The sequence below is a fragment of the Rattus norvegicus genome, chromosome 12 (assembly GCF_036323735.1).
Source record: "Rattus norvegicus strain BN/NHsdMcwi chromosome 12, GRCr8, whole genome shotgun sequence".
Taxonomy (NCBI): domain Eukaryota; kingdom Metazoa; phylum Chordata; class Mammalia; order Rodentia; family Muridae; genus Rattus; species Rattus norvegicus.
Window position 1 is genome coordinate 38,620,254 of NC_086030.1, and position 24,635 is coordinate 38,644,888.

General features: G+C 45.3%; 1 protein-coding gene and 1 long non-coding RNA gene across 37 annotated transcripts in view; one reads left to right on the plus strand and one right to left on the minus strand.

The window, feature by feature from the left end:
- Nucleotides 1–24,635, plus strand: part of Clip1 (CAP-GLY domain containing linker protein 1) — a 107,247-nt gene that overhangs the window by 48,721 nt on the left and 33,891 nt on the right. For 10 of the 36 annotated variants that reach the window (XM_063271620.1, XM_008769251.4, XM_063271625.1 and 7 more), the window contains 10 exons: nt 1,403–1,507; nt 5,578–6,522; nt 9,424–9,540; nt 13,021–13,078; nt 13,446–13,529; nt 14,264–14,420; nt 17,474–17,639; nt 17,779–17,994; nt 20,021–22,288; nt 23,424–23,540. In XM_063271620.1, coding sequence (XP_063127690.1) covers nt 1,403–1,507; nt 5,578–6,522; nt 9,424–9,540; nt 13,021–13,078; nt 13,446–13,529; nt 14,264–14,420; nt 17,474–17,639; nt 17,779–17,994; nt 20,021–22,288; nt 23,424–23,540 — 4,233 coding nt within the window. Of the gene's footprint in view, nt 1–1,402; nt 1,508–5,577; nt 6,523–7,125; nt 7,348–9,423; nt 9,541–13,020; nt 13,079–13,445; nt 13,530–14,263; nt 14,421–16,049; nt 16,155–17,473; nt 17,640–17,778; nt 17,995–20,020; nt 22,289–23,423; nt 23,541–24,635 lie in introns of those variants that run through there. The other 26 variants (XM_063271622.1, XM_039089733.2, XM_063271623.1 and 23 more) reach the window with 13 other exon arrangements.
- On the minus strand, nt 832–5,578 carry LOC120095846 (uncharacterized). Its single transcript, XR_005491720.2, has 3 exons — nt 2,239–5,578; nt 1,279–1,906; nt 832–1,030 (listed from the first exon to the last, which is right to left on the minus strand). It is a non-coding gene; the product is annotated as an uncharacterized LOC120095846 (long non-coding RNA).

Genomic DNA, 24,635 nt, shown 5'->3' on the forward strand with positions numbered 1-24,635 from the left:
TCCTCAGGCTCGATGCTACTTGGTACCACTTTGTTAAGACCTTTCTGTCTTATGCAGACCGATAGACATCTTAGGTTAACCCTTATAGCGCCAGTCAATTGTTCCAGTGACAGTTGGGTAAGAGAGATGGGGGCGGGGGTTCCTTTCGACCAATATCACAGTTATTTCAAGCGAAGCAAGACTCGGCCACGCTTGAGTCTCTTAGGCAGAGAGAACCTCCATGGTCCCAGCCAGGTAACTGGACTGTGGAGAGGAAGTCGCAGCAACAGTGCAGTTTCCAGGTCCCACTCACACACAGAGCTCACCAGTTCTCTCAGCATGAGATTGCCTTGCCGTCCTCTCTCACCTTCTGGGCTGGTAAAGAACAGAGTTTGACTTTCCTCTTGCTCTGCTCTCCCTAGTCGGCTTTTTCAGAGGGAGAGGCAGTGGTGGTAATCTAAGTACCGTCTTTGTAATCTCGAATCCTCCCCTCTTCTCAACAGATAGTTAATTAAGCCTTTGAAAAATCCCAGTTGGGAGGAAGTTAGAGCTTCTGCGGCCTTCCTGTGCTGTAGAGAACCTCACCAGAAAGCATCACCCACTCCTGCAGACACCCCTGCTGGGCGCCTTGGCGCTGGCTTCTGGAGCCTATTTTATTTACTCATTCATGCATAATTCTTTTCTGACACAACGTCTTACTCTATAGCTCAGGCCTTGTTAGCGCAGGCTAGCCAAATACCCACAGCAATCCTCCTGCCTCAGGCTCCAAAGCACTGGGATTTTAGGCTTAAGCCACTATAGGCCAAAGCCTATAGTACAGCCCAGATTCTTCTTAAGATGTCTCCTTTGCCCTTTTTTTTTTTTTTTTTTTTTTTTTTTTTTATTACATACTGTTGCCAGGTCCAGCAGTCTGCTCTGAGGACCTACTGAATGCTTGGAGACTTGTGGCATTGTCTTCTCCACTATATAGGTGTAAGCGATGATCTCTGCGGGGGTCAAGCAGCCTTGTGAAGTCCCAGTCAGTGACATACACGTTAATGCCCAGCAGCCACTGTGGGGGAGGGAAGATGATAGTTAGGGGGGTGTTAACTATTCTAATCTGTGCTGATAAACTTCACTTATTGAGATAACATATCTTTGGCTGCATGCACCTGAAACTTCATCCTGCCTCATGTGTCTCCATGTTTTTCTTTCTCAACAGATTAGCTCATGCCCTCTTCCCACCCTCCCCCTTTGTTCATAGTGCCCACCCTCACTCCCTCCCTCCCCTGGCAGCTCCATCCTCTCTCTCTCTGTTACCCTTTTCTGTTCGTCCTATGGCAGAAAGGACTGGTGGCTCGGCCTGCATGCCGCTCTCTCTCCTCTCGTGCTGGCATGTCACGGTGGCACTGTTGTGTTCTTTTCCTCTTCCCTTTACTAACAGACGCAGACCAAACTGGAGCATGCCCGCATTAAGGAGCTTGAACAGAGCCTGCTCTTTGAAAAGACCAAAGCTGACAAACTCCAGAGGGAGTTAGAAGACACTAGGGTAATGGTTTTCACTATTTCATGAAGCAGCTTCCCAAGTGTGAATGGTGGACACGTCGGGTGACCGGCGACAGGCCTGCCATCGGCCTGAGCCTTGTCCCAGGGGTTCGGCCTGAGTTTGGTCTCAGTACCGCTCAGGTATTCGTGAGCATAGAGTGATGAGGAGGTGTTTTGTGTAAAGCATTTTGTCAAAAGTAAACTTATCTGAAATCAAGATCAGAAGCCTCCTAACCCTATAAACTCTGTGGTTCTCTCCAGTGGGATTTGAGGTTCTCTGTGTTAGTACTTTAAAACACTTCTTCTCCAGTTTCCACAAGCAGCCAGTTGTCCTCCAGTTCTCATATTCCTAGTTACTCGGTTTTCTAAATAATTTATGCTTTTCCCTGCCTTTGCCCCTGGCCTGTTGGGAAAAAGAAATGGAAACGTTAGCTCTCTCTCTCTCTTTTTTTTAAAATGAGAGTTAAGAACTTTGACCCGCTATTATCTTTTCTTTTCTGTTTCTCCACCCCATCCCCCTTAATGGCTGAATTTACATCTCCTTTCTTTCTGACACCCAGATTAAAATCCAGCGGTTAGGAAGGTCAAATGTTTTTCTTTTGGGGCCAGGGCCTCGGTCCTGTTCTAATTGTTTATGTATTAAAGCACCTGTAGGGTTGTCAGGCGCTCACTCTCAGTGTTTTGTAAATACTCAGCTTTTCTGGCACCCTTGGAAGGAGGTTGTATTATTCTCACCTTTTCTGTAGACTTCTGCAGAGCAAAGACACTAAGCACAAAGATGGTGGTGCGTTTGCTTAAGGTCTCACAGCTGATGATAATCGTGGAGCCAGACTCGGCGTTTCGGGTCATTTGGTTCCAGGGTCTGTGCTTGTAACTACTATAGGAGAGAATCTTTTGATTTGTGCTAAAAGAAATCATCACATGTTAAAAATACATATATTCATATAGGTACCTGTTAAATCATGTTTGACTGTGATTGGCCTTAACTTTAAATTTTCAAAAATTACTTCATATCTATCAGATCAAATTTGTTACCCTGACTTTTCTTTTGAATCAGTAGTATTTGTAGAGATTTCTTTTGGTGTGAAATCATTGATATAAAAACCTAGACAAATGAATAATCTTCCTTTTCTCAATCATAACCTTTTGTTTTCTAATAAAGAAGAAAGGCCAGGGAGATAGCTCATTTAGTAAGTAAGGTATTTGCCTTGCAAGCTTGAGGACCTGGGGTTGGGTCTCAGAACCCATGTAAGAAAGGGTGGGCATGGTGGTTCATGCCTGTAATCCCAGCCCTCCAGGGGCAGAGACAGGTTTCCTGAAGCTTGCTGGCCAGCCTAGTCAGTCTCATCTACTTGGTAAAGCTAAAGAGAGACCCTGTTTCTAAAACCCAGGTAGACAGAGCCCAAGGACAGTCACCTGAGGCTGTCATCTGGCTTATATATGTCCTTGTGCACATAAGCACATATATACAGACACACAGACCTGTGCACAGACAGGTGTGTATGCACGTAAAATCATAAGTAAGTAACGCTGGGTATAGTGGCACGTGCCTGTAATCCTAGCACTTGGGAGGCTGAGACAGGAGAATTACCACAAGTTCAGGGTAGCCTGGCCCACATAGTGAGCCTGGCTCACTGCAGAGCAAGATTCTGCCTGGGAAAAACAAAACAAAACAAAACAAAACAAAAGCAAAAAGAGAAGGGAGAAAATGGTTCCAGTTGTTCTCAGAAATAAACATGTATTTGGTAAGAAAAAGAAAGAAAGGAAAGGAAAGGAGAGAGACACAGAGAGAGAGAGAGAGAGAGAGAGAGAGAGAGAGAGAGAGAGAGGGAGGGCGAAGTCTTGATCTGGGGAATTCAAAGGATCACGAGACAGAGACCCTTTGGTGTAACTGAAATAAGGGAATATACCTTTTTTTTTAACTTCTAAACTATTCTTCCATGCCTTAGTCAGCACAGATTCAGTTTTCTGGTTTTGTGCTGGATAATAAGACACCTGTTTTCAAATGAGACTTCACAGCCTTCCATATCGCACAGTGTCTTCTATTGGCCCTCACTCCTGGTGTGCCGCGTGTGAAAATAACCAGTGGTCCATTGACTTCCCACATCACCTACAGTCCTTTTCGGGAAGTGTTTTAGAACTACCCCCACCCCCGGCCTGTAAATCCAATTTATACCCAGCTTACCTGGTGCTGTCGAAATATAAGCAAGAATAAGAAACAGCTCCTGACTTTTATGGCCATAAACCAGCAGGAGAATTGTGACTGAGGGCAGATGTTGGAAAATTAAATTTAAAATAGAAGTGTCAGAATACCACACAGAGAGCCACAACCCTGTTGCCTTTGACTTGGCGTTCTCTGAATTTGACAGTTCCATTGTGACCAGGAACGGACATGTTGGCTTTAGTTTACTTATGCTATAATCTCGTGGCAAAAGGGTTCATTGTTGTTTTATATACTAGTTGTAGGTAAGAAATTGATGGACCTCCCCTCCCTAGAGATGAAATATAAATGAATTAACATGTTTAATCTGAAATGTCTCTATAGCCATAAAGCCTACAACCTCAGTCAGTTCCAGATCAGTCAGTGACTGAGGTGTCCCCCCCTCCTTTCCTTCTGGACATTTATTTTACTGAGCATCATAACATGCTGGGTGGACAAGGGAAGCAGAAGACACCTGTCCTGTGTTTCCTGTCCCTATACGGGCAACACGGACAGTGGCTGACAGTAGGAAGAGGCTGGTCTTGACATCTGCGACCATTGGTATTTTAAAACTACCTGTATTCCCTTCTGTTTCTCAGGATAGACAAAGGTTTTTTTATGTCCTAAGACCACTTTCTCTATATATTTTTGTCCCAAACCGAGAGGCTAGGAAGTAGCAGTAGAAAATGTCTGTAGATGAAAAAGCACAAGATAGCAAAGTATCTTTCCCCCTAACTCTGGAGTATTTAGTTTTTAAAACTCCAGAGCTCAGATGGAGTCAAAGTGTGTGGACGTAGCAAGAGCACAGCTGAGATATGCGTTCCACTTGTGTGCGCTAATGTTGAGAACCACTGGGTTAGGGAAACAGGGTGCAATTGTGAAAGCCAGAAAGGGGTCTTTGTGTGAGAGGCTGATGTCTAATCACAGGTAAGTGATCCTTTAGTGTCATTTAAAGAGCCAGTGAATTCTTCATTATCCAGCTGAGGCTTTAGTCTACAGCACTGCTCACTGAAACATGGGAAGTTTTAGCCCTTGTATACCTGCTGTGTCTCAGAAGTAGAGTGCAAGCCGCATAAACTGAGGTCTTAACTTTCTGATTGGTGCCCACACGCTAAGTTACAGGTGAAATTAATTTGAATAGTATATAGAACCCAGTCTATATTTAAAATATTATTTTATCATGCAGTGACTATGAAAATCATTAAGCTACTTTATGTCTGTTTTTCCCTGAGTTTTCAAATCCTGATGTGTGTCTAACGGCACATCTTGCTTCAGATGAGTCACATGCAGGGCTCGGCCACCTGTGACTAGTGACTGTCTGCACGATGGGCTTTAATCACAGACCTCAGGCAGATGCACGGTGGGCTTTATAATAGGACTCAGGCAGATGCACGGTGGGCTTTAATCACAGGCCTCAGGCAGATGCATGGTGGGCTTTAATCACCGACCTCAGGCGGGGTAGCCCCTGAAGTGCTACTGAGTGCAGTCTGGGTAAGCAAGGCAGGAAATCTGACCAAAGGAGCATGCTTGCTTTCAGGAGGCAGGCAGGTTGTGGAGCACTTTGGAAACTACTGTTTCTGTTAACTTCTTATCAGTTAGTGAGTACTTCCGGTTTAAGCCTCCTTAGAGTCCAGGTAGAGTTTGTTGGAGTGAGGTAAACTCAATATCCATGTGAGATTCCCGAATTGTGGGAGCTTGTTGAAGATTATAATAATCACATAGTAGAGCTTCCAGAATCGAGCTTAAGAAGCCGTTATCTCTGTGTGCGAGACATTAACCCCCACATGTGATAGCTTGACTTTGCTTGACTCCGGGTGTTTTGTAAATAAGGAAAATCATCAGTGCTCTCTGTTTCTTATGACCACTGTCACTAGGTGGCTACAGTATCAGAAAAGTCCCGAATAATGGAACTAGAAAAGGACCTAGCGTTGAGAGTACAGGAAGTAGCTGAGCTCCGAAGAAGGCTAGAGTCCAGTAAACCTCCCGGAGATGTGGATATGTCTCTTTCTCTTTTGCAAGAAATCAGTGCTTTGCAAGAAAAGCTAGAAGTCACACATACTGACCACCAGAACGAGGTGACGTCTCTGAAGGACCACTTTGGAACTCGGGAAGAGATGTTTCAGAAGGAGATCAAGGCTCTGCACGCTGCCACTGAAAAGCTCTCCAAAGAGAACGAGTCCTTGAGGAGCAAGCTTGACCATGCCAACAAGGAGAACTCAGACGTCATCGCTCTGTGGAAGTCCAAACTGGAGACCGCCATCGCGTCCCACCAGCAGGCAATGGAGGAGCTGAAGGTGTCCTTTAGCAAAGGGATTGGAACTGACTCGGCTGAGTTTGCTGAGTTAAAGACACAGATAGAGAGACTCAGACTAGATTACCAGCACGAAATAGAAAGTTTACAGAGTAAGCAGGACTCCGAACGGTCTGCCCATGCTAAAGAGATGGAGTCCATGAAGGCCAAGCTGATGAAGATCATCAAAGAGAAGGAGGACAGCCTGGAGGCCGTCAAAGCACGGCTGGACACGGCGGAAGACCAGCACCTGGTGGAGATGGAGGAGATGCTCAGCAAGCTGCAGGAGGCAGAGATTAAGGTAAAGGAACTAGAGGTTCTGCAGGCCAAGTACAGTGAACAAACCCAGGTCGTTGGTCATCTCACATCACAACTCAGTGTTGTCGAAGAACAGCTCTTGGATCTGGATGCCCTTCGGAAGGCCAACTCCGAAGGTAAACTGGAGATCGAGACACTTAGGCAGCAGCTTGAGGGAGCCGAAAAGCAGATTAAAAACTTAGAGATGGAGAGGAACGCTGAAAGTAGCAAGGTTTGTATCAACATCTCCCATCTTTATTTTCCCCTTTTCCATTCGTTATTTTCATCACATGTTACTTTTAAGTTGAAGTCATTCATCCGCAAAATGCCTGATTTACCGTGAACTGCACGGTGCATCCACTTGAGTGCAGTAGGTTACTTTCTGAGGACCGTAGGTATGGTTTCTTCTGAGGAGAGCAGAGCAGATCATGACCGGCCATTTGGATTTTCGTTCCAATTGTTTGGAAACATCATCTGCTACTTTGTCTCCTGGCCATGATGTGAACTACTATATAAGCTCATACTCTCTGTTTAAAATAGAGCTAACTTCCTAAAACAGTGATGTTAAGGTGAATGAATGAGAGAGAGACAGAGACAGAGAGACAGCCAGCCAGCCAAGCTCAGGCTGGGCTTAGACTGGTGAGACAGGAAGTTTGCCAGTCCAGTTGTAGGCTAGCCTGGACTATATAAAGAGACCCTGTCAAAACAAACAGATCAGAAACAATCAACCAAAACAAAAACCACATTTTAAGCTTATTCCTTTTCTGCCCACATCACTCCTTTGCTTATACGGTTATTTATATATAATAAAAGCAAAACATGAGCTCTGGAGGGCTTCTTAACCACCGTGTTAGTCAGCGTGCTACGCTAAGTAATGCTCACAGCAAAGTAAGGGCAGGAGCTCAGAGTGGTTTGCATTGTTACCATACTTTTATGCCATAATGAAGAAACCATCCACTTGTGACACGGTGACAGAGGTGCTTATAGAGGGAAGAGCTGATGCAGGTTACAGTTCAGAGGGTGAGTCATGATCATCCTGGCAGGAGCATGGCAGCAGGTAGGCAGATGTGCATGGCGCTGGAGAGGAGCTGAGTTTACCTCCCGAAGCATGGGTTGAATGAGAGACTTTGAAACCTCAAAACCTAGCCCCTATCATATGCCACCTCTAACAAGGCCACTTTCTGATCCTTGCCAAAGTCTCACCAACTGGAGATTTATTATTCAAATGTATGTGATCCTTCGGGGGCCATTCTCATTCACCAAACCGTCTAACCTTTGCTTTCTGGGGGGTGGCACGAAAATTGAGACTGGGTCTCACTGTGTTCCCCAAGAGTTCCCCAAGCTGCCCTTAAGTTTATGGTCCTTTTGCCTTTTCCTCTCAAGTGCTAAGATTACATGTATCACTATATTCTTGTCCCTTGTGGGTTTTTTTAGTTGTTTGTTTGTTTGTTCAATACAGGATCTCACTTTGTAGCCCAGGTTAGCCCAGGTTCGCCTAGGATTGGCTTTGTAGCCTACACTGGCCTTGAGTTCTCAGTGCTCCTTGTAGTTTGGTCTTCCACATCCTGGGATTACAGCAGACGTATGCCTCTACTCCACGGGCTGTTCCTTTTTGTGTGTTTAGTTTTGGGGAGTTGGGGAGACCAGACAAGTGTGTTATTTGTCAAGGATTAGGAAAGTAATGACTCCACTGGCTACATTTCCTATTATCCAGCCCTGTTAAATGTCACCCTCAGTTCCTCAAGCTATTCTTCCTCAGCCCTGTCACTAGTGGAGGCTCTGGTATTGGTGACTGATTTTTGTGGAAGAAGCTGTTCTGTTGACAAAGAAGAGAGGGTTGTGGTGGCTGAGAGAGGTGGAGACAGAGAAACAGCAAAAGTTGGCTAAGTAGCGCCGTGAACATGGACTAGCTATAGGAATAGTTCTCTAATTGTAGGTGGTTCTGATAAAAACCGGTAAAAAAAGCAAGGTAGCTAGAATAGACTATCGGGCTGATCATTGGGTCACCCTTTTACAAAAGGTTTAACGAAAGCTGAGTTCTGGTGGTTGTCCACTGGACCTTTAAATGACTCGTGTGTTAAAATATTTTAAGCGTACAAGTATACAGAATAATATAAACTGCCATTATAATGTGCCTGGGGCCTGTCTGTGCTAAAAACAGGCTCTACCACTGAGCTGATTTTGTCCTTATTTTTTATTCTATGCCGCTAGGATTTTAAAATGCAGAAATGAACTTGATCAGGTTGCTCGTTTAGGAAGTAAATACCAGCACTTCCTTCCTCAGACTATGATGGTATTCAACGTTAGCTAGAGAGGGCTAGCATAGTTTTCCACTTTTTTTTCTTTAAATGTACTTATTTCATATATGTGAGTACAGAAGAGGGCATCAGATCCCTTTACAGATGGTTGGGAGCCACCATGTGGTTGCTGGGATTTGAACTCAGGACCTCTGGAAGAGCAGTCAGTGCTCTTAACCGCTGAGCCATCTCTCCAGCCCCAGTTTTCAACTGTTTAAAAACAACCATTAGAGCAGGGTGGGGGTGGCACACACCTTTTGTCACAGCCCTCGGGAGGCAGAGGCAGACAGACCTCTGAGTTCAAGGCCAGCCTGGTCTCCACGGCCAGTTCTGGGACAGCCAGGGCTACACAGAGAAAAGCCATTAGAGGTTGGAGAGCTGCTCAGCAGTGAGGCCCGTTTACTGTGTTTGAAGAGGATCCAGGCCTGGTGTTCAGTGCCAAGGGATCGCATACTCTCTTTTGGAAGCTTATGCACATACACAATGTGCATACATACACATAAGTAAAATCAATGTAACCTATGGTAGCTAGGTATGTTGGCACACACTGAGTTTGAGGCCATGCTGGTCTACACAGAGTTCCAGGACAGGCAGGGGTTATCCAGAAACTGTCTCAAAAAAGATGAGGCAGCCATACCTACAGCTGATTGTTTGAAAAGTCACTGTCGTCTTAGAATTAAAACAGCACAAAGCAAGCAACAGCAAAACAAAAAAACCTCTTTCCAGTACGGTTCTGTTGTGTTTCTCATTTTTTTTATGTTTTGTTTTTCCTTATCATTCTTTTTTGTTTCTTTTTTGTTCCATTCACTTATGTACCATATAACTCGGTGTGTTAGGCTAATAGCATTACCAAAGACCTCCAGGGAAAAGAACTAATGCTCACTAGTCTGCAGAGCAATTTGAATGAAGTCAATCAAGTGAAGGAGACTTTGGAAAAAGAACTTCAGACTTTGGTAAGTACCTGTTGGATGGGAGTCTCAGCGTTTCCGGCCTTTTCCTGTTTAAAGGAACTTTCTCCATTTTAAAAAACAAAACAAAACAAAACAAAACCCAAAAAACCAAAAACCACTACAGCTATTTCTCTACTTCTTCAAAAATGTGGATTTAAATTGAGTGTATTAGCAGCTGATAAATGCCTTCAGGGGAACTGGATCAAATCAAATTAGCAGTAAAGGTAGGTGTTAATTTTCCTTTTCAGAAAAAAAAAAAAAAAAAGATCTTTTTCTCCGGTGAAGCAGTGCCTGGCAGTTACTGGCAGCTTAGTTTTACGAAACACAGAGGAGTATCTTCCCAGTTGCAGGCACAGCCACTTCTGTCTCCTATGAGGCTTTTTTTTTTTTTTTTTTTTTTTTGGTTCTTTTTTTTCAGAGCTGGGGACCGAACCCAGGGCCTTGTGCTTCCTAGGCAAGCGCTCTACCACTGAGCTAAATCCCCAACCCCATTCTTTTTTTTTTTTTTTTCTTTTTTTTCGGAGCTGGGGACCGAACCCAGGGCCTTGCGGTTGCTAGGCAAGCGCTCTACCACTGAGCCAAATCCCCAACCCCTATGAGGCTTTTCCTGCATTCCCCGGTCAGCATCTCCTTTGTGACTGTGTGCGGCAACTGTCCTGGTCTTTAGTGCCCTCTAGTGGCGGGGTGAACACTCACTGGGTTGTAGTTGGCCTTAGGAAATTATATTTCCGTTTGTATGTTTTCTCTTAATCCCAAATCGTGTAATGGTACAAGGCTTTACCCAAGCCCTCAGGAGGCAGAGGTTGACAGACTGAGATCCAGGCCCATCTTGTCTACATAGCAAGCTTCAGACCAGCCAGTGTACATAGTGAGACCATCTCAACAAAAACAAAAACAAACAAACAAAAACAAAAAACAAAAATCAAACAACAAAAACAAACCAAAAACCAAAAAAAACCCAAAACCAAACAAAACAAAAAACAAAAAACGAACCAAACCAACTAACACCCCAAAATAAACAAAACCTTTTCCTACCCTTCCTCCCTCTTTCTTTGCCTTCTACACCATAGTCTGACCTTACTGGAGGGTAATAATTATGGACAGTTGCCATGGTACCTATGGAAGCTTTGGAGAACTTAGGTAGCTTCTCAGGATCAATGGTCCCAGCTGCTCCAGATCTCCCTCTTACTGCCTCCTTTCCCTGATCACATTGGAGAAGCATTATTTCTTGTGTGAGCGTCTGTGCTACAGTTTCCTATGTTTCATTTTGAAACAGCGTTGCTGTTTCTGATCTGAAACTCACTCAGCCTTGTACTATGGGTTGTCACAGCAGTCCCACTACCTCAGCATGAGTTCGAATTCCTACTTAAAAAAAGACTTTATGTTTAATTATAGGGATGCATGTGCGTTTATGGGTGGTGTGTGCACATTGAGTGTCATCCCTGTGGAGGTCAGAAGGGTGTCAGATCCTAGAGTTGGGGTTACAGGTGGCTGGGGGCTTTCTGCTGTGGGAGCTGGTATCCAAACTTGGGTCCTCTGCAGAAAGCAGTAAGCACTAGCACTCGTGACTACTGAATCATCTCTCCAGCCCCACATTTCTCCTTTTAAAAATAGCTATATTGTTCAACATAAATTCAATGTAAATTTAAATTAGACATTTAGTCCATTTTAAGTGCTTGGTAGCCACACTGCAAAGGTTCTGTTGAACAGCTGTGGTATATAATATATAAAGTACATTTTAGAAAAAATTGGCCTCAGAATCATTAGTTTGTACATTTTTTTCTTTTTGAGATAAGGTGTCTCTTTGTAGCTCTAACTGGCCTGGAACTTACTATGTAGACCAGGCTGGCCTTGAACTCACAGAGACCCCCTGCCTCTACCTTCCGAGTACCAACTCTAAAGGCATGTGCCATCACATCCGGCTATTCTATGACTTGGGTTCTTTAAGGAAATGTTTCAGAGGCTGGTGAAGGGGTGACAGGAACTCAGTAGACAAGGATCAGCCTGAAGACCCAAGCTTGAGCCCTAGGACCCACATGGTGGAAGGCGAGAACTGACTCCCACAAGTTGTCTTCTGCCCTCCGCCTGCACACCTGGCTCAGGTGCCCACACATGTGCCCACACATGTGCACACAAACACATCAATGAGTAAATGTAATTTTTAAAACAGAAGAAATGGAATTGGAGAGATGGCTCAGTAAGCAGTTGTAGTTCTTTCAAAAGACCAAGGTTCCATTCCCATCACACAGCTCACAACTGTCAGTAACTCCAGTACCAGAGGACTTGACACCTGCCTCTGGCCTCCAGGGCACTTGCACACACGTAAGTGCACATACACACATGCACACCTACACGTAATTTAAAGTGGTACTATTTTTTTGAGTCAGGGTTTCTCTGTGTAATCCTGACTGTTCTAGAACTTGTTCTGAAGTCAAGGTGGCCTCCAATTCAGAGATTCAACTGCCACTGTCTCCCCGGTGCTGGGTTTAAAGGCGTGCGCCATCATGCCTGGTGTAACAATAAGTTGTTAATAAGTGTCTTGAGTACCATATTTTGCTACCCTCTCTTCTAAAATTCCAAGAGTTAGGGTTTTTTTTTTATTTGTTTTGTTTTAAATAATGCAATATTATTCCTCTCCTGTTCTTGGAAGGTCAGGTGCCACTGAAGCCTAGCTTTGTGAACAACACAGATGGGCGCCCTGTAGGCTTGCTGGCTTATGGCTTATGTACTCATCTTTAATAGTCTGTTGGAAATATTCATTCACAAAAGTCTCCTGGGGTGCTAGAGAGAGGGCTCAGTAGCTAAGAGCACTGACTGCACTTGAAGAGGACCTGGATTCTGTTCACAGCACCCATATGCTGCCTCACAACCATCAGTAACTCCAGTTCCAGGAGATCTGACATCCATTTCTTTTTTTTTTTTTTTTTTTTGGTTCTTTTTTTTTTTTCCCTTCGGAGCTGGGGACCGAACCCAGGGCCTTGCACTTCCTAGGCAAGCGCTCTACCACTGAGCTAAATCCCCAACCCCTGACATCCATTTCTGTGTATCTGATTGTCCTGTGTGTGCACCAGGCATGTATGCATTGCATATGCACACATACAGTGTATAGGCATGCATGCAGGTACACATAAAGTCAAATCTTTAAACAGATCTCTTGTTAATTCTACTTCAAAATGTATCTCAGGAGATCCGGGAGATTTGTTCTAAACGTGTTATGTTTAAATATATATATGTGAATGTATATACCTACATGTATGTGCCTGGTTGTACACTTGGGTACAGATAGACATGCATACGCACACATGCACTTCCCACTCATGTATGCACATGTGTACAAGGCACGGTAAGTCTGCGTATTTTAAGTGCGTTAGTCTTAATGGCCCAAAGTACAAACCCCAAGTAGTATGGTAACTGATAGATACTTTTAGTCTTCGTCGCCTGAAACCTCTGTGTGATGAGTGTCATCCGCTTCCTTTCCTTTAGAAAGAAAAGTTTGCCAGCGCTTCAGAGGAGGCCGTCTCTACTCAGACAAGTATGCAAGGTACGTCTCACTGAAATATGAGCAGAAAGTTTTAGGGTGTGTTTAGGGGGGCTAGGGGCTGGCTTTGGGTGTGTGTAAGGTAGTCTAATGTCATAACTTTGGAAGTTGTAGAATGCACAGAAAAACTGCATTCCATTGGTTTCCTGAAACTTCAAACTCCAAAAATAGTTACTTCTTCTTTTGACCTAAGGCTTGATCCATATTAAGATCTGCATAATCCTGTGAAAGAATGATCTTATCTACACATATGCTATTGAGAAGCATTGGGTTTTGACTGAGGGAGAAGAGTGATACCTAGGAGGGGCAACCAAGTTTTGGGTGGTCTTATTAAATGATATATATAAAGCTTTTAATTTTATCCTAATAGATACTGTTAATAAACTGCACCAAAAGGAGGAACAGTTTAATATGTTGTCTTCTGAACTGGAGAAGCTGAGAGAAAATTTAACAGGTAAGGCCGTGTCATTGGTAACTAGCCATTACACTGGGTGCCTAGGATGAGATAGTTCATTTACGTTACCGTAACAGATCTGCCTCTCAGACACTGCCTTGTGTAATACCTGTTTGAGATACGTAACCTCGAGCAGTTCTTCTTTTCTCTGCTTTACAAAAGCATCTGCCACTGCTGCCACTGTTCTATGTACATCGCGTTTCACACAGACCAACATGCAGCTGACCCCTTGCTCCTCACCTCCTCCCTTAGCCTTTTTGTTCTAATCAATATTGGCCAGAGTCAGATCGTGTGACTTCTCCTACTCCCATTGGACGCTCAAGTCCTAGCCCATCAAACCCTATGTCTCTACTTGCTCTCACCCACTGCACTCCAGCCTTCAGCCATCTTGCTTTTAGAGGACATGTCAGGCCTACCTGGGGCCTTTGACTTGCTTCTTGCTTCTGATCCTTCCTTCAGGCCTTTTCTTAAATGTCACCAATTCAGAGAGTTCCATATACTATGTTACTCCTTCCTTCTTTCAACATCCTTTCTCTACCTCCAGATTTCCTCTTAGCACCCACCTCTTTCTAGTACATTGTTCCTTTCTTTATTCAATTTATCATCTGCCTCTGCTAGAATGTGGTTTCCATGCAGGCAGAGATGGCTATCTGCAAATATGTACAGGGTATGTATGCATTTAAAAAATATTTTTTTTGCTCTTAACACAACATTGCTATTTTTTGTATATTCAGACATGGAGGCAAAATTTAAAGAGAAGGATGAACGGGAAGATCAGCTGGTAAAGGCAAAGGAAAAGTTAGAAAATGACATTGCAGAAATAATGAAGATGTCAGGGGACAACTCTTCTCAGCTGACAAAGATGAATGACGAATTACGTCTGAAGGAAAGGTATGTGTGACGGCTGGAAAGTGCGCCCACGTTAGAGTAGACTCAGCAATAAGGGACTGTCGGCTCAGGGCTGCTGGGTGGGCACAGTCCCAGCGCCTGGGAGGAGAGGCAGGTGGATTTCTGGAGGTTTGAGACCAGTCTGGTCTATAAAGTGAGTTCTAGGCCAGCCCAGGCTACATAGTGAAATCCCACCTTATAGCAAAAACAAAGCAAAACAAAACAACCGAGGAAAACAAAAGACTCAAGGTTGTCTTGTTTTAAGGCTTCCTGGTTCCTTTTCTCATTGTGTTTCCATTTTCTGGTTTTTCTTCTTTTAAGGGTGTGTGTGTGTGTGTGTGTGTGTGTGTGTGTGTGTGTGTATGTGTGTGTGTTTCTGGGGGTTGGAGCTACACTCTTGCTTTTTCCTTGAATGAGCTGTTGGTCAGTCACTCGTGGTTTTTACTATCCCACAGTGGGCTTTAGGTATCCATCAGGCTTGGTCAGCAAATATTTTGCCAAGCCTTTTTCGCCAGTCCTTGTGTGGCCTCCTGAATTGAGCTCCAAGCTACTTAACTTGTTGAGAGTGACAGAGTTAAGGAGTATAGTAGGATTCTAGACCTTTCGGTGACTCAGGAGGACAAGGCACCAGTTTCATGATGGCAGTGATATCTTTTACAGGACCTTGGAGATGCTTGTAACTTCCTCCACACAGTGACAGGAAGCACCTACTGAGGGAGTATATTTTTCTAGCTCCCCATTTTAAAGAAAAAGGAACTGAGGCTCACTCGAGGCATCCCAGCTGAGCCACCTGGTCTTGGCGTCCTTTTACGTAGATTTTCCTAGTACTAAAACTTCTTTTATCTTGAGGCCTGACAACAATAATAATGTCTTCTATTCTAAGGTTCTTTTTTGTTAGTTTGTTTGTTTTTTTTGAGACAGGGTCTCATGTAGTCCTGGCTGTCCTGGAACTCAAGATCTTCTTGCCTCTGTTTCCTTCCTAAGTGTTGGGTTTCAAGGTGTGTGCCACCACACCCAGCTTATTCTGAAGTGCCTGTTGCCTTTCCCCTCCCCCTTTACATAGCAGTCATTATAAATCAAATACTTAATTAACGAGGCAAAGTCTTAGAGAACATTTTAGAACTGTTGGAATTTTATTTCGTAAAGTAAAGCTTATAAAATTATATTGTCCTCCAGCCTTTTACCCACAGTGCAGTTCGCCGTCGCCTGGTGGTGGGTGACCTTGCCTTGGCTGGCAGCTTCAGTAGCAGCCTTGGTCCCTTTAGCTCGGAGGCACCTGCAGAAGTAACTGTGCAGAGCCTCCAGGTGCCGCCTCTGAGGGCGTTTCATACTAGATACGGCTGGCACCGTCTGCTTGTTTGCTGTATCACTCGCTGGCCCTGATTCTGAGCCAGCGTCTCTTGTTCTCACTGTGTCCACGGGGAGTTACATGCTTCCCTTCGTCTGTGTTAGGTACATGCAGGAGCAGGACAGCTTCCAAAGTTGTTCCTTAAGCACTGTCCATCCCCATGTTAAAGACAGGGCCTCTCGGTGCCTCGGAACTCACTAAGTAGGCTAGGCTGGCTGGAGGCCCCAGGGCTGGCCTGTCTCCGCCTCCCTAGAGCTGGGATTATTAGCACACGCCACCACACTTGCTTTTTTTTTTATAGGTTCTGGGGATTGAGCTCAGGTCCTCATGCCTGCAAAGCAAACCCTTTACTGACTGAGCCATCTCACCAGCAGCCAGAATTACTTACGGTAATTTTTGTATTCTCTTTTCCCAAAAGGCATTTAAATGACCTTTTGGTAACCAGTCTGCTGAAAGTTTGAAACTTATTTTTCTTTCTTAACATTTTTTAGGTTAAAAAGATAACCATTAATAATAGTTAATTAATAATGCCCACAATTATTTAAGGGCACCGTGTGCATGCAGTACCTGCAGAGGTCAGAAGAGGGCACCAGAGTCCCACAAACTGGAGTTACGGATGGTTGTGAGCTCCCATGTGTGTGTAACCAAACCTTGGTTCTCGAAAGAGCAGCCAGTGCTCTTAATCGCTGAATCAGCTCTTTAGCCCTATCTCTATCTGCCTGCCTGTCTGTCTGTGTGTCTGTCTATCTCTCTATCTAGCTATGTGATATAGGGTCTCTGTATCGCTCTGGCTGTCTTAGAACTTGCTGTGTAGACCACACTGACCTTGAAGCCCCAGAAATCAACCTGCCTCTGTCTCCCAGTTGCTGGGGTGAAAGGCCTGCATCACCACACCTGGCCTAATATAGTTACCTCCCTCATATCCCTTTATCCATCTATTAACATAAACTAATAAACTCTTGTAATTATAGTAGTTGTTACTCTAAATTTATTTAGAACAATCACAGTTGTTAAAGTTATTCTTCAGGCAAGTCATTTTTAAGTTTGTCTTGATTTCAGGTATAATTATATACTCATCAATTTTTCAGTCTTTGATATAATTGTTATTTATAGTGTATTTCTATTATAACTCTTCAATTTAAAACACAAGGAATCTGGATGTGGCGATGGTTCAGCAGATAAAATGAGGCACGGGTGGAGAATTAGAGTTTAGATTCCCAGAATCTAGGTAATCCTAGAGTGCCTACAGTGAAAGGGGAGGTGGAGACGGGAGGATCTCCCAGCATGATGCAGTAAAGAGAAACCCTGCCTCACACATGGTGGAAGGTGAGGACTGGCACCAAGGTTGTCGTCTGACCTCCATGTGCAGTGCTGTGGTGTATGCATTGCCTGGACTCACACATGAACACATAAACAGTGACCATGCATGTACCCATATGTACATTATAGCATATGCACATGAATATATGAAGAACTGTCTGACAGGGCTGGAGAGATGGCTCAGTGGTTAGAGCTCTGACTGCTCTTCCAGAGGTCCTGAGTTCAATTCCCAGCAATCACATGGTGGCTCACAGCCATCTGTAATGGGATCTGATGCCCTCTTCTGTTGTGTCTGAAGACAGCTGCAGTGTACTAACATACATAAAATAAATAAAAATCTCTTTTAGAAAAAGAACTATCTGACAATTTTTGTTGAAACTTATTCTAGGTCTGTGGAAGAACTACAACTCAAACTTACAAAGGCTAATGAAAATGCAAGTCTTCTGCAGAAAAGTATCGGGGAAGTAACTCTTAAAGCTGAACAGAGTCAACAGGAAGCAGCCAAAAAACATGAAGAGGAAAAGAAAGAACTGGAGAACAAATTGTTGGAACTGGTAAGGAGAAGGGAAGGGGACTGCTGGCAAAGTGGGTGGGCAGTCACCATGTGGCCAGGTGGCCTGTGTGGCCAGGTGCCCTGTGTGGCCAGGTGGCCTGTGTGGCCAGGCAGCTTACCCCTTCCTTGGGGTTCTGCAGGAAAAGAAGATGGAAACTAGCCACTACCAGTGTCAGGACCTGAAAGCCAAGTATGAAAAAGCCAGTTCTGAGACTAAAATAAAGCACGAAGAAATCCTGCAAAACTTCCAGAAGATGCTGGTGGACACGGAGGATAAACTGAAGGCTGCCCAGGAGGCCAACAGAGACCTGATGCAGGACATGGAGGAGCTGAAATCCCAGGCCGACAAAGCCAAAGTAGGTTCTGGGCAGAATGTGCTCTTGTTGTACCTTAGCTCGGTTCTGTATCAAGGCTGCAGGAGGGCTGAGGGGCAAATGGGACCTGGGCATGCATGTCGGAGTGGCAGACTGCTACTGTGGCAGCTTTTAGTGTTTCGTAACAGCTGTTGGCCTTGTAGGGGAGGGTAATGGCTACAGGGTCTCTTCCCTAAATGTACTGTGTAGCCATCACTGCCCCCTGTGCTGCTTGTCCCCAGTGGTTGCAACCTCTGACTTCTGCCTGGCCTCTGTCTGCTTGCTCGCAGTGGACTCTCTGTTGGGAAAGCACCTTCTTCTCATCTTGTCTGAGCTTGCTCCACCTTGCTGGGGTGGGGAAAGAGACGAATGTCACAAAAGCAGGAGGTAGAGGCCCAGGGAAGCGAGTGGGCAGGGCTGGAACTGGAGGGAGCCCAGCTGAGAAGCAGAGTCTTATAGGGAGAATTAGAATTCTGAAGGAGGAGGCTTTGGTCGTCCCCAGGAAGCCGGGTTCAAAGAAATCAAGAAAATAACTAGTTGAAAATAGAACCTGGAATTTCAGCTTATGCGTCAGGATTGTATCTGAACCCCAATATGGTCTTCAACTGTGATAACTTAGTAAAGTTTACCTTTTCTACGACTATTTAACTTTTTTATTGCTCAGATTTTTTTGTCTTAAATGTTTATTTTTAATGCATTAGAGAAATGTTTGTATACAAGTTTACAAAAAAGAAATTATGAAAGAGAACTTGAAACTATTAAAAACCTCTTGTTGAGGCTGGGGACCTGCCTTAAATGTAGAGTGCCCACCTGTCCTGCCCTAGTATCAAATTCTAGGAACCAAAAAGAACAGCAGCACAAATTCCACACCACCACCTGTTAGTTAGGAGGGCCACGGCATAATACACGTCAAGTGTAAGGGGGACAGTTTCTCCTTTCTCCTCTCCCACATGCTGTCAGCGCTTTCTCCTATGCTCTCTTCTCAAAAACGCATCCCAGCTTGATGCACCACTTAATGGTGGATATGATTCCCATATTTGACACAGTCTTGAAAGCCTTCAGTTTTGTAGACCACACCCCAGCATCCCAGTAGCTTGTGTAGCCTCACCAGCTTTGATGGTTTTATGTAAAGATCTTCTGGTTGAAATGCTGGGATTCTATCCAATGACAGACTCTGAAGGATCTGATGAGACCTAAGGGTGTCACCTCATACAAGTTTATGTATGCAGCCAATGAGCTTTACACAAGACCTCAGGAGGCCACGGAGCCAGTGACCCAGTGACCCACAATTCTGCCCTCTGTTCCAGAAGCCACTGGTTAGATGAGGCTGTGGAAAGTTAATTTCGCACAGCTTCGAATTCAGCTCTCTAGGAGGATTCAGTGCATCCCAGGAGCTCACTGGTCACATGTCTACCATGCAGAAAAGGGCATGGTAGACATTGTTCATTTATCTTACAAGTTGGCATTTAAAAACCACTTCATGGTAGCCAGCAAGGCCTAGAAATTAGTCTGCATCTGAGTAGTGTGTCCGTGATACTGGGACTGGGACTCTTAGCCTGTGACTGTCCTTCCTGCTGAGTCAGGGCTCACACACTGTGGTCTTTCCCTTGCTACCCCTCCCTTTGATAGAACCCGTCTGTTAAAATATAAATATACCCACTTGTTTTTTGTTTTGCCCCTGACATAGTTTTGAAAAAAAAAATCTATGTATCTTTTCTGAGATAGAAATAACCTGACAGGACAGTAAGAAAGAGACTCATTCTTAATGCGAAACCCAAGGACGTTTCTAGACACGATTCCACACAGTTTCAAAGAGAGGAAGCGAATGGGCACTTTGCAAAGTTCATTACTTTGTCCTGTTCCTTTATTGACCCGTTCTCCAGTCCTTACTCCTTCGTTATTCAGATAATTTTTACGAATTATTGTAGGGACTCTAAACTTCTGTGGTTTAGGCCTGCTAAGTTATTGGGGCTTGCATTTGTCTGCTTCATTCATGTTGTTCCCATTTTTCCATCTCTTGTCCCTTTAGTCGCTAACTTATTTGTTAACGTCAGCCAAAAAAGAGATTGAAGTAATGTCAGAAGAGCTGAGGGGTCTGAAGTCAGAGAAGCAGCTCTTTGCCCAGGAGGCAAGCGCTTTAAAGTTAGAGAAAGGTTCTCTTTTATCAAAGCTTATAGAAGTGGAGACCAAGATAACCTTGCTTCAGGAAGACCAACAGAAGCTATGGTCAGTAAACGAAAACCTCCATTTAGAAAAGGAGAGGATCTCCGAGGAAAAGCAGGTTGCCGAGAAGCGTTATCAGCAGGAGCATCGGGATAAGGAGTCTCTGGTGGTTGAGAGAGAGAAGCTGCTGAAGGAGATCAATGTGACCCAGGAAGAGCTCCTGAAGATGCACATGGAGAAAGACTCCCTGGAGGCCTCCAAGGTGAGCATGCAGGTGCTGATCGAGGAGCTGCGCTTCTGCAAGGACAAACTGATGGCCATGTCGGAGAAGGCCCGGGCAGAGAAGGAGCAGCTGGAGGGGCAGGTCAAGAAGCTCACTGCGGAGAACATGGTCTTGGTCAAAGACAAGGATGACGTCATTCAGAAACTTCAGAGCGCTTACGAGGAGCTCGTCAAGGACCAGAAGGCCTTGGTCCAAGAGATCGAGGACCTCACGACCGAGAAGAAGTCAGCCGCCGAGAAGCAGATGAACCTCGATAACACCTGCCTCACCCTAAAGGCAGAGCGGGAGAACCTTCTCCAGAGTAACCGAGACCTGCAGTTTGAGAAGGACACACTGCGCCAGGGCCAGGAGAAGCTGAGCGCCAGCCTGGAGGCCACCCTGCAGGTCAAGCAGCTGCTCAGCACGGAGGCAGAGACGCTGCGCACGCAGCTGGACTGCGCCACCAAGGCGCTGAGGAAGGCGGAGCTGGACATGAGACAGCTGCAGACCTCCAACACCAGTCTCACGAAGCTCCTGGAAGAGATTAAGACCTGCCGGGCCATCACGGACTCGGAGTGTATCCAGCTTCTCCATGAGAAGGAGAGCTTGGCGGCCTCCGAGAGAGCGCTCCTGGCGGAGAAAGAGGAACTGCTAAATGAAAATAGGGTCATCACTGAGAAACTCAACAAACACTCGGAAGAGGTAACCCGTCTCGAGGTGAGCCTGAACGAGAAGATCACGTACCTGACTTCTGAGAAGGAGATGGCTTGTCAGAAAGTCGCTAGGCTCAAAAAGCAGCAGGACAGCCTCTTGAAAGAAAAATCAGCCCTGGAGGTGCAAAATGGAGATCTGCTTGCTGACAGGGAGAGTTCCATCAAGGCCATAGGGGACCTGAAGAGGAAATATGAGCAGGAGGCCACAAACAGGCGGCTCGCGGTGCAGGAGAAGGTGAAGCTGCTGGGCAACATCGACGCGCTGAAGAAAGAGCTTCAGCAGAGAAAGAAGGAGAACCAGGAGCTGGCGAGCAGCAAGTGCGACCTCTCCTTGATGCTCAAAGAGGCTCAGACGGCCAAGAAGAACCTTGAAAAAGAGCACACGAGCATGATGCAGGCCAAGGAGGACCTGAACGCCGAGCTGAAGACGTGCTGCTGCGAGAAGAACATCCTGCTGAGGGATGGCTTGAACCTGCAGGAGGAGTGTCAGAAACTAAATGAGGAGATTCGGGAAATCCAACAGACGTTAATGCTGGAGAAGGAGGCCAGGGCCAAGGAGAGCGAGAGCTCTTTGTATGAAAGCAACAAGCTCCACGGGAGAATAGTGCTCTTAGAGGAAGAGATACAGGGGCTGAGGACATGTAGTGAGCAGCTCCAGACTGAGAATTTTACCCTTACCCAAGAGAAGACCAACTCAGAGCAAAAAGTGGTGGAGATCATTAAGGAAAAGGAACTTCTGAGCGCAGAGACGGCTCAGCTCGCGGCCAACATCGAGACCCTCAAAAGTGACTTCGCTGCCCTTTCCAAGTCCAAGTTGGAATTGCAAGAACTACACAGCTGCCTCACCAAGATCCTGGATGACCTCCGGCTGAACCATGAGGTGGCCGTGACCGAGAGGGCCGAGGTGCTTCAGGACAACAAGAACCTCCTGGCTGAGAAACGAGAGATGATGCTGAGAAATGAGGAGGTGCTGAAGGAGAAGGAGAAGCTGGAAGAAAGCTACTTCGTCCTCCAGAAGGAGATTAGCCAGCTGGCCCAAACCAACAGCCACATTTCAGCCGACCTCCTAGAAGCCCAAAGCGAAAACCGGACTTTGAGGAAAGACAAGAGCAAGCTAACCCTTAAAATTAGAGAGCTTGAGACCCTCCATTCGTTCACGGTAAAGTGAGGTTCGAGTACTGAGCACCCAGAGTCCCACTAACTGTGCACTAACATTAGAGGCTTGAGCGATTTCTCCTCATTGCAACCTAGGGAAATCCACCTGACTAAGCCAGCTGTGCGTGTGTGCGTGTGTGCGTGTCCATCCGTGTGTGTGTCCATCCATACCCATGTGTGTCCATTCCTGTCCAGCTTTTCATTAAAACCAAAGAGGCTGATTCATTATTGAATGTCTAATTGTAGTAGTCACTTCTCCTCATTTCAAAAAGCCCTGAGAACTGTGAATAAAAAAGCTTTTTTAAAAACATTTATGGAGAAGCTTTGAAACCTGTGAAGTTAACTGTTTCCTGTAGGCTTCAGAGCAGCCTTAGAGTGTGCTCACCGAAATACAGTCGCCTGTGCTATTTCACTCACTGTGCCTGTCCCTCTGGAGGTGGGAGAGCCCACTGAATGCTCCTTGGCTGATGGGAGAGTGAGTGTAGTACCAAATTCTCGTGAATGTTATCAAACCCACCAAATGAAATTGTAACCAAAAGTCTTAAATAATTATATGATTATTTTGATATTTAGTAGCGAAGAATTTGTTACCGTACACACATCTTTTTTATTCACAGTTATATCCATGACTCAATTTCTCTCATAGATTTTTTCCCATTCAGCGCTCTAATTGCCCAAATAATTTATATTATGTGAAAAATTCTTAGCTTAAGTTGAGTGACTTTAGAAGCCCTGAGCTGAGAAAAGTCTTGTGTACTTACACCAGTGAACATGAGAGCCGTTCAGTTATTAGGGTCGTTCTGCATCATCACCAGAGAGTCTGTCACAATGATGAGCACGTGCTTGTCAGTGGAACTTGGAACTTAGCTGGAGGTTTAGAGGGATGAGAGAATGTGGAAATGGTTCAGAGTTGACTTCATGAAAGATGCCGTGGGAAGGGCCTCTCCCCTTGCTCTCCTTCACAGTGTAGATCCTTCGTGGCCTGGTTTGTGCACTCTGGGTTTGGGTTGATGCCTCTCCGTCCTGTGTGCGCGCTGCTTAGCCACACGGATTCTGGGAGCAGCCTCAGCCGTGCATTCTGAACTCCCCAGATGGCGCCCATCTCGTCTCCTCTCCTCACTGTGTCTCCTTGTGCTTAGGCTGCTCAGACTGCAGAAGACGCCATGCAGATCATGGAACAGATGACCAAAGAGAAAACAGAAACACTGGCCTCCTTGGAGGACACCAAGCAAACGAATGCAAAACTACAGAGCGAAGTAATCAGATTTAAGTGTTTCTGTGTGTGTGTGTTCAAAGTCCACCGACGCCAAGGAATGTTTAGTCACTTAACTCAGGAGAAGAAGGTCTTTGTGTGTGGACTTAAAGAGGTTTGATCTAAGTTAGGCCTGAATGTACGCCATGCCATGAGTGCGTTACTTGCTTAGTAGCTCTGAACTTTAAGACGTCATGGTGACACTGGGTGTGTTGATGCTTGCCTATAAACCTGGTCCTTGGGCAGTGGCAGCAGAAGAATTAGGAATTCAAGGCTGGTCTGGGCTACATGAGATCCTATAAACAAACGAGCAAGCCAAAGGATGGGGGGAAGCCCTACTATTGTGGGTTCTTAGACAACTACTGTGGTGGCACTGTGTATGTTTTATACCCTTCCTTTTTATCCTACACATTCCCCCCCTCAACTTTCTTCTAGTTTGGAACCACTGAATTCCATTTCCCAGCCCCCGTACAGGCTTTTTCTTGGCTTGGTTCAGTATTTACAGCCTCTAGTGTCTTCTTGAACAAGTCCTTTCTAGAGCTGGGACAAGTTTGTGGCATTGGGTTATTTCTGTTCCATATACAAGTAGCATTTCCCTTTGGACCCCTGATGCCCTGTTCCCATCTTCCCAGCTCACAGAAATCTGTCCTGATGAGCTGCTGTCTGAAGTGGGATGTAAAGGTCTCTATAGTTTCAGGCACTTTTTAAAGTCAGAGGCGAGTAAGGCATTCAGAACGTAGTTCAAAGGGAGGGACTGCCAGGGGGACAGACACGGGCAGACTAGGTCTCCTCATGCAAGGCTCAAGAGCAAGATCTTCCAAAACGGGCGTTTTGAGGTAATTAGGGTAAATAAAAATTAACAGAGCGCACACTCAGATATTAAGATTCTCTGGAGGGTGGGATCAAGCAGGATTTCGTCCTCCTCAGGAAGTCTGTTGTCACCAGGCTCCAGGGTCGATGAGCTGTTTGTTTCTTGGGCCTATTACAATGCTTTATTTCCCTCATTCATAAATCTGGGGCATTAACGGACATTAAAAAGAAGGTGGCATGTTCAAACTAGCGTGGTACTTTCTGGATTCCTGGCTGATGGCTTATGATG